Raw genomic sequence first — 9648 nt, forward strand, 5'->3', positions numbered from 1 at the left:
TGAGTCCCCATCCCTGGAAGTATTTAAAAGAGGTGTAGATGAGGCCCTTAGGGACATGGTTTAGTGGGCATGGTGGTGTTGGGTTAACAGTTGGTCTCGATGATCTTAGAGGTCTTTTCCAACCTTGATGATTCTATGACTAATGGCATTTTACATATAACTGGCTAATATCTTGTTTTCATTTGCATAATACAAGCAAACCCAACAAAATACAAATATAGGGCAGCATAAATGCAGTGCTAGCAATCACTAGCATGACTAAGTGCAGTAAGGGAATGCAGGTTACGATAGCTTATTGGATGGCTAAATAAAGACAAATGGAAAATAACTAAAATATCAAGAAATGGGGACACGCATTTTCTCACTTAGATGACCTTTTATGTATAGGAAATAGTATTTTTTAGAAACTGCCCAACCAGGCCTCAAACCAACTTGCACCAGGTGCATGTTTTGTGGTTTACAACTAAGAAAAGTTCCATTTATACATATGTATTTGCTGAATAAAGTCCTCAGGAGTTACTGAGGTATAATCCTTATAGATCGTTAAAGCTTTCCATGAAAAAGGCTGAGATACCAGTTGTAAGAAAAAACAAACAAACAAACAAACAAACGCACGTTGTATAACTAGTTCATATTCTGCTAATACCAGTTTTCCGTACAGGAAAAGGGCGGTGTGTTTGACAGGAGGTCTGACAGAAGGGGAGCTCTGGAACAAGTAGTTCTCCAGAATAGAAGAGCAGACAGTCCAACATAAAGGCTGTGCACACAAAACTTCTGCCAGACTCCTCTGTCTTCCACGTTGACACCTACTTGTAGCAATCAAGGGGAACAATTTAATTACTTAAAAATCGTGAACGGTTCTTCTGTACCAGATCTGGTATATGCTAAACAGATAATGATTGATCTGGCTGATGAGAGGCTCCAGTTGGTAGAATGATGTTTGCTTGGCAACGATAGGCATGAAATGCATCTTCTATGCCTCCAAGATCACATAAAACTTCCTTTAACAGCATTGTCCTTATTCACTGTGAGCGAGACCCTACTCGCACCCTGAAACATGGAGTTGTGTTAACTTAGCACTCCTGATGGCATGGAGTCCTGCTAACCTTCAGCAGTAAGAGAAAAGGGGTCAAAATCTGGTCAGAATCAAACCACTAATTATAATCATCCCAGTAATTACAGTAAAGTGCTGCTGCTGGAGGGTGATTATGGATTTTTATACACCTCAGCTTCTCCTTTTTAACCTTGTGAAAAAGCACCCTTTTATCTCTCTTTTCTTCTCTTGCTTTGTCGCATACTTCTTTCCTTACACATTGGTGGGGAAAAAAACCTGAAGAATTATTGGGGTCTACAAAATGGAATGAAATCCTGTCTTTAAATGCCAAGGGCTGGAGGTGGGGAGGGGAAGGAGCAAACTTCATCCCTTTCCTGTATTCTGAGTGCTCAGAAGTAACCTATAAACTGAAATACTTTAGGTTTCCCAAGTGGCTGGTGGGAAGGAGGGTCAGTATCGTACTATCTTTAGGAAAACAAGAACGCACAGGGGTAAGAAATGTTCTACAAAGATGCATCACATTTCAAACCTTTTTTCTTGGAAAAAAGTTACCATACATCCAGTTTTGAGTAAATTTATAACCTTATACTGCATTAGCACAATGAAATGAATTTTGATAACACTATCTAGAAAATATAAATGGTAGAAGTGATTACCTTTCAAATTATTTCTCTGTATCTATCAAGGATGTTTTCAAAGGAATATCCAGGTGTTTGAAAAATAATGCAAAAATTGAAAATAGAGAGTAGTACTCATTTTTCTGCAGATGTATGTTTGCTTTCTCAGCATGTTTCTATGTATATGTTTCTGGGCATTAAATGGACTGCCAAGGTGGCATTAGCATCACCCAAAATGGCAAAGACAAATTCAGTGAGTAAATGAATGCTGTTATATGATGGATATTTTTCTGTGAATAGGAAAAAAAAGATCACAAAAGGGGTAAAAGAAAAAATTGAGAAGGAGCAGGAGAACAAGTGCTTATAAAGTTCTGCAAACTCCATTACATGTGTATCCAACATGTGCCACCATCGGTAAGAAAAGTACTGAATACCCCTCTAACAATTTGAAGCTAGAATTATTGCTTTTACAAATCCATGTGGCCCCTGTTCATGGCCGACCATTAGCCCTTGGACACTTAAATGGTGGCAAGTTACTGGGTTCTTCCCAGAATCATGAAATTACGATCTCATAAGATGATGTCACCTAGACTGAGCCATACTGGGGACACACTGAGCAACTGAGCGGTACACCAATGGGATTTGGGACTTACAGGAATACTTTTTGCTGACATGAAGAATTAGGAAAGTCTGCGTATTGTTCTTCTGTGATATAAAGAGAATGAAATCCCCTTTTCATGTGGAGAATCAAAGCTGTGCATTTTAATTTCCCCCTAAAGAAACAGGCTAGAGATGAAATTGAATGAGATACTGGATCGAACCTCAGTGTCTGCTTAACTGCTGCATCAGACACCAGCGAGAGCAGGAAAAAAGCTCCTTCAAAGGGAGGACCTTCCCATTTCAAAATACAAGACTTCTCTGGCCGTTGCATCCCTTGGGGATTTCTGCTGGAACAGGACCCTTTAACGTCTTTAGTAATGACCTGGATGGCAGGACAGCGCGCTTTCAGGAGCTTTCCAGATGATACCACCCTGATAACATGGCAGGGCAGGTCCAGAGGGACCTTGGTAGGCTGGAGAAAAGGGCTGACAAGGACCTTCCGCGGTTCGGCAGTGACAAATGCTATGCCCAGCATCTCGGGCAGAAAAACCCAAGATTTAATACTGGCTGGAGGGTCAACAGGCTACAGAGCCGCTTTGCAGAAAAATACCTGGGGTGGTCTCATTATTTCTTATTACTATCTCAAAGAGCAGTCGGGCTGTAGGAAGGTTTTTGGGAAGAGAGTCATGAGCAAAATTCTGGATGAACATTGCCTCATCCTACTGAGGCTAGTCTACGTTAATCACAAAAGCTACAGTAAAATTTTCTACGTTATCTCTAACCTAGCTAACCTGTCTGTAGCATCTCTATGTATTTTGGTTATTCACTTAAAATGTATAAATTTATTGAATGGATCGCTTTGGTTAGGTTCAAAAATAATTCATGCCATGAGTGCTTACCAGAAAGTAACTGTCATTATAAACATTATCATCCCTCGGTTTTTTGTGTGCATTATATGACTATTTCTTGCAGAGACTGAAGGAACTGAAACAGAGGGAGTTTGCTCGAAACGTAGCATCTAAGTCACGAAAAGATGAAAGGAAACAGGAAAAAGCCCTTCAACGTTTGCACAAGCTAGCTGAGCTAAGGAAAGAGACAACGTGGTAAGTGCATAGCTGCTGATACATAAAAAATACTTTAAAATAATCCCTCCACTGTTAGCTGGTGCTGTGGGACGCAGGGCTGTTGGAGTCCCTCGGCTGGAACCACACACACACGTTTTTATGGCATTTTTGAAGCAGTATGTGTACAGTAATTTGATTCACACTATGTGCAGAAATGAATGTTTAACGTTGCTTTTTCAGTGGAGCTGAAATAACATGTATTTTTAGTTTAAAAAAAGATGTTTCATATATATTTCATAAAACCAGGCACACTGGTTGAAAGCTGAGTGAACTAGGTCATGCATTTGCAGGCTGCCACTACTTCATTGATGAGGTGAGGAATACAGTCTGTCTTTCTAAGATGTAACAGATCTCTGTGACTTAGTTTTCAAACTGCTCGCCTGGGAAAGCATCCAGAAATCTAGTTTTAAATTTCAGTAACTGGATTTTTTTATATTTAAAGGTAAGTTCTCCTTTTCGCCAGCTCAACAGTGTTTGCCTCCCTCTGCAAAAGTGACTCCTTGCTAGTCATATGTTTTAGTATTGCATCTAGGCATACTGTTGAAATTAATATTGAGCTTGCTGGTCGTGACTGTATTCTCACTTAAATATGATACAGTTATGACACTGACAAGCCACTGAAAATATATGTACCAACCTTTCACAGTGGAATCTTAGGGGAAAAAAGCAAAAAACTAAGTGCTCAAACACAAATGTTTTCTTTTTATCCAGCCTTCGTCTCACCAGATGAACTAACAGAGAAGTCCAACCAAGTTGCAGCTCTTGTTCAGTAATAATCTCTTTCTCCGTAGTTTGGATGGTGGGCAGCATGCTGAAACAAAGTCTGTCTAAGCAGGTGGATGGGACATGAATGTTGTGAGCTCTGTTTGACACGAGCAACATGACACCTAATTTTAATTTTTTTATATTTTTATGATAACTCATGTAGAGATTCTTTCTCCTCCATCAGTGTTTTAACTGTCCAAGTTTAATACTTGAGGATATTAGATATTATTCACCCTAAACATACTCCAAAATCTGAATTTAGCATATTTCAGGAGAAAGACGAAAGAGAAACTTATTGTTTCCATTTTTCCATGCTAGTGAAGCACAGATTTTGCAGGGTTTTGTTGTTTCTGGTTTGTTTGTTTTTTTTTTTAAATATCCTTCTTCTAGTTCCTAAAGGAGAATTTATCTCTGAGCTTTATTTCTCTATTTAAGAATTGCCGTTTACTACCACTTTGCATCCTTAGAGGTGTGATATAGACACACACAGGATTTTTTAAACTGGTATTTTCTAGGTTGGTTTTGTAGAAGTCACCATTTTATTCTGTTAAAGAAAAGATTTGTGTGGGGTTTTTTGTATATATTTTAAATTTATGAAGAACTGGACAAGGCAGGAACTCTCATGAGGAATTCTTTTCTCCTAAAACCTCTACCGTAATTTCTAGAACCAATAGATTAAGTTCATCATTCTTTATCTCAGCACTTCTTGGGGTCCTAAACGACACTTGCAAGTCTTCCCAATGACCCATCGTCTAGTATTGCTCTGCCCTGTAACATAGAATAATTTGGTTAAAACAAAAAAAAATTGTTTTAACATAGGTCCATTACTGCTCATGCTGAGCAGTTCCTGTGGAACCTGGAAAATTGGCAGCTTAAACAGTTTTTGCTCTTCTCTTTGCTTCCTATTAAGTCAAATAAAACAGATGGGTAGAGGACATGGAATGAAGAACAGAAGTAGACAGTGATAAATTTTTTCTCAAGAGGGATGAATCACAGTAGTGCAGCAGTACTGCACTACTGTCAGCTGAAATACTCTCCCCGATATTATTTTTCAATGAAAGAAATTGCTGAGATTGCGATGGTTTGGTCTGTGAACACAAATAGGATGGGAGCTCCTGGGTGATTGCCCGTGGGCAGAGCAGCAGTCACTAGGATGATGACTAAGAGGGAAGTGGTCTATGAGGCGCTCTCTGTTTTAATATATTTTGTAGCACAAAAGAATGTAAAACCTGTGCTATTTGTAGTAATAGTGTTGTAACCATGATGGTCTACTGGGAGGAGAAGCAAAATTTCTGGGGAGATATACAGTCTCTTATTAGGCCAGCCAGTATGTCTGGGAAAAGTGAACTACCTTGTAGGAATATTAGCCCTTCAGCTGATAACTTCACATGAAGGAACTGGGGTCACAATATTTACTCCTTTTTTTTATTTTTATACTAGTCAACTGATCTTCTCATAAAAGATGACATTTTTTCATATTTTAAATCTACATATCCACAGATTCTTCCTCTTTCCTTAAAAAAAATCTCTTACGCACCAGTGTAACACTGTATTTCTGTCTGCAGTTCTCTGAAAGGTACTGACTCCGAGTTTTGTTTTCCTTCCTAGTGCTCCTGGAAGCGGCCCTATGTTCAAATCCACTACAGTGACTGTGCGAGATCATTGCAATGATGTCCCACAAAGTGCTGCCATAGATTCTGCCAACAAACAGGATTTCAGCTGCACATTAATGCATGATGCGCAGAATTGTAAAGACATCGCTTCTGTTATTTCTTCCACTCCTGGAAATGCATGCAATAATAAATCTGATGCTAACAAATGTGGAGATCAGGTTCAAGGAGCTCAAGGACATAGAGTTGGGTTCTCTTTTGCTTTTCCTAAGAAAGCAGCAGTCAAACTGGAGTCTTCAGCTGCTGTTTTCTATGAATATAATGATGAAACGTCTATGGAGCACGGATTTAGCAGAAGAAGTAGGTTTGTTCCAGGACCATGTAACCTTCAGTCTCATTCAGCGGCAGAAATAGTCCTGTGCCCTGAGGAGAAACATAACTGTTCTCATCCACTGGTGGAAAAATGCATAGACACAGCAGAAGCTCCTGAAGCTCAGGAGTTAAAAGAGCTGGCCAGTGAAGAAAACAGGGTGCTAGAGAGTCCTGTATTAAATCCTGATGTGTCCCATTCAAAGCAACTGGTGTCCTCAGACATGGATGGCTACGGTATTGATGTAAGTGCAGCAGACTTACCGGACCAAACGCTGCCTGAGGTTGCGGACAGTGCTCAGGTCCTGCCCCTGGGCTGCAGCGGTTATGAGCTGTGGGCAAACAGGGCTCTTGCGCAGGCGGTTGTGGAGGATTGTTCATCTCTGCAGGATGTTGTGGAGGAAAATGATAAAGACAGGAACAGTGATTCATCCACAGCTAAACCTGAAATAAAAAAGCTGGGTGCAGATGCATTAGTTCCATCACCATCTGAAGAAGGTAGTAGTGGAGCCCCACAAGGAAAACCGGACATGCGCAAGAGACCTTGTGAACCCTTTGTTCCTGTTCTTAGCAAATATGGATCAAATATTCTTCAGTGGCCGTCGGAAATGTTAATTTACACAAGTACAGACCCATCAATTTCTTATAGCTGTAATCCTTTATATTTCGATTTCAAGTCATCAAGAGCAAGTGACAGCCAAGAAAAGCCCAAGCATCAGCCAAACATACCTCATTTGCACCATAAAACTGAATCCAACCATAGCTTAGTCTCAGATTTTACAAATAAACCTACTTCAGAGTGTGGTGATTATGAAACAGAAATGAATAAAAATGTGTGCAACTATACAATACCCCTTGTAAGTAACGTTTCCCTCATCAGAAATTGTGATCTTGCAAAAAATCAAAATAAAGTGTCCTTGGATGAGTCGTTCAGGATTAGAAAAATAGAAAAGTATCACATTTCTAAAAATCACTTACAACAAAACACTGTGATAGATGAGAAATATAACAAAGTCTGGATCAAAGGAAGCCATGAAAAATGGCTTCACAAAAGTAGAAAATGGAAAAGGAGAAGAAAACTATGTCACTGTCATCATCATCACTGTGGGGACACAACATCAGCAGAAATGGAGATGTCCTCAGTGACTGAAAAAGAAATTAGTTACAGAGATGAAAATAAATACCAGCACCTCCAAAATAATCCAGAGAAGTGCAGACATGATGTGGGGAATATCTGGCTAGCTACAGGTGAGATACAGCAGTCACATCAAAAACTTGGCATTGAAAATGGTCGTAAGAGATTCATGTCTGCGCCAGATCATGTACACGGGGACAGGGGCTGGTGTGATGTTTGGTGTGCAACAAATAGCGGCCAACGCCATGGTTGTAAACGACCGCACAGAAAGAGCAAAGCAAGCTCTCGGAGACAGGCAAAGCAGTTGGCTCTGAGTTCCAGGAGGCACAGCTTAAGGTACTCTAAAACATGTTGTAGCTGGAAAGTCAGGAGGTTAAGCTGTAGCCTAGAGCATAAATGTTCAGGACACTGCAGTGAGGAGAAGAGTCCAAGTCAAAACCAGTCCATAAAAAGAGGTTACAACGTTCTGACAGAGAAACCTGAAAAATCCCACCGCAAGCGGAGACAGCATACCTATTCCTCTTCATCAGATGAAAGCTCATGCGGACAGGCATTATCAGCAGAGGAATATCTAAGGCAAGCATGTACTTTAGGTACACATCACAAGGCAAAAGGGAAACGCAGGAGGAGGAAAAGTAGAATCCATCACGTATTCCTTGACAGGAACGCAAGAAGTGAGACCTCCAGACCTTCCAAAGAAAATTCTGCAAATTCTGCGTTAAATATTTTGGGGGACTTCTTGATTCAAGACAGTCTAGAGGAAACTAATGTGGATCCCAAAGTTGATCATGCAAGAGATACGGATGAAACAATGCAGCTGGAGGAAAGCAAGTCACCTCTAGAAGCTGATAGTTCACACATGCTGGAAAATGACAAACTGGCAGCGTGCACAGCAATGGAGAGCGCTCCAAGTACGTTTTCTGATGTCGTCGCAGGTTCTGCTGCTTCTGTTCCTGAGCACAGTGCTCCAGCAGCTGCCGGCACGCAGGATGTTCTACAAAATGAAAAGAAAAAAGAAAACGTCAGCAGTCGTGAAAATCAAGCTCATTACAAATTTCCCCTCCCCAACAGACATTTGGAACAAGCTCCTCCTAAATCCTACCTTTACCATTACGAATTGGCTGAGTCTCTACCGCATGAGAAAATAAATGAGGTGACCAGTGAATGGGTACAGTGTAATCCTGGTGTATTTAGCAGCCCACCACCTTTGCCTTTCAAAGAAGCACATATAAACAGTCATACCTTTTTAACTACCGAGCAGTTAATAGCCCCCTTCACCCTGCCAGATCAGACATTGATATTCCCTCCAGATAACCACGAAAAATTCAAAGACCTCCCATCTGAGGCCTATCAGCAGATCATGCCACAAAACATGCTGGCCAACAAAATGAAGTTCACCTTTCCTTCCCCGGCGATCCAGCCCCCAAATTCCCCGCTGCAGCCCTTGCCCTTGCAGCCACCACTGTGTTCTACCTCCGTTACCACCATCCATCACACCGTCCTGCAGCAGCACGCTGCCACCAGTACGTTGAAGGTTCTCCAGCCCCACCAGCAGTTCCTTTCCCAGGTCCCAGCTCTTTCCAGAGCGCCTTTACCTCATCTACCAGTAGGACCAAGGCTTTGCCCAGGGGGGCACGCAGCTTTCGTCGCCCCGCCACATTTGCCGCTGCTGCCGCCCTCAGTCCTGCACCCAACCCAGCTGGCGTTTCCCCCGCTGCCGCACACCGTCTTCCCATCCCTGCTGTCCCCGCACCCAGCTGTCATTCCCCTGCAGCCCCTCTTTTAGGACAGGCTCTCGGGGATGGGGTAAGGAGCCTTCAGCTAAACAGTCCTGCTGTTTCAACGGTCCCCTCGGCTTTGCAAAACGGTTCTGTGAAATAAACTGGTTAAAATTCCTCATTCTTTGGGAAGCATTTACTGTAAGTATAATGATGCAAACATTCATGTAAAGTTCAGACCTATACTATAACTAAAGCACTGAATAGTCTGATACTAATATGAACTCTCTCTGTATAAGTGAAAATCATGTCTTAGAATATGTATAATGTATATAAAATATATTTATAGTTCTATAACTTACATTGTAAAGTATTCACTTTTTGTTTTTTATCTTTGTGTATTTGCACCTATTTAATGTTTAGACAAAGCTGATGCACTATGTTTTGTACTATGTTCTCTGAAACTGTAAATCTAGTGACAAACTATCTCTTGCAATAAATTTTTGTTAACTACTTAAGTATATCAAAAATCTTTCATTATAAGCCTCATGGATGTTGTTCTTCCATGTTTTTCTGCAGCTGAATAGCATCCTCTACCCCTGCTATGTTGGGATAATCAGGTTTCCTACATGTCAGTGATTTATCAGGGAGGCTGA

At 41.0% G+C, this 9648-nt stretch overlaps 1 protein-coding gene across 1 annotated transcript in view; it reads left to right on the top strand.

The window, feature by feature from the left end:
• The window catches only part of ZNF804A (zinc finger protein 804A), a 160663-nt gene extending 151603 nt beyond the window's left edge, over positions 1 to 9060 (top strand). Inside the window, exons 3-4 of the mRNA XM_009329658.1 lie at positions 3244 to 3374; positions 5769 to 9060. Of these exons, the coding sequence (XP_009327933.1) occupies positions 3244 to 3374; positions 5769 to 9060 (3423 nt within the window). The remainder of the gene's footprint in view (positions 1 to 3243; positions 3375 to 5768) is intronic.
• The last annotated feature ends 588 nt before the right edge of the window (positions 9061 to 9648 follow it).

Source organism: Pygoscelis adeliae, unplaced genomic scaffold (genome assembly GCF_000699105.1).
Source record: "Pygoscelis adeliae isolate BGI_AS28 unplaced genomic scaffold, ASM69910v1 Scaffold7, whole genome shotgun sequence".
Taxonomy (NCBI): domain Eukaryota; kingdom Metazoa; phylum Chordata; class Aves; order Sphenisciformes; family Spheniscidae; genus Pygoscelis; species Pygoscelis adeliae.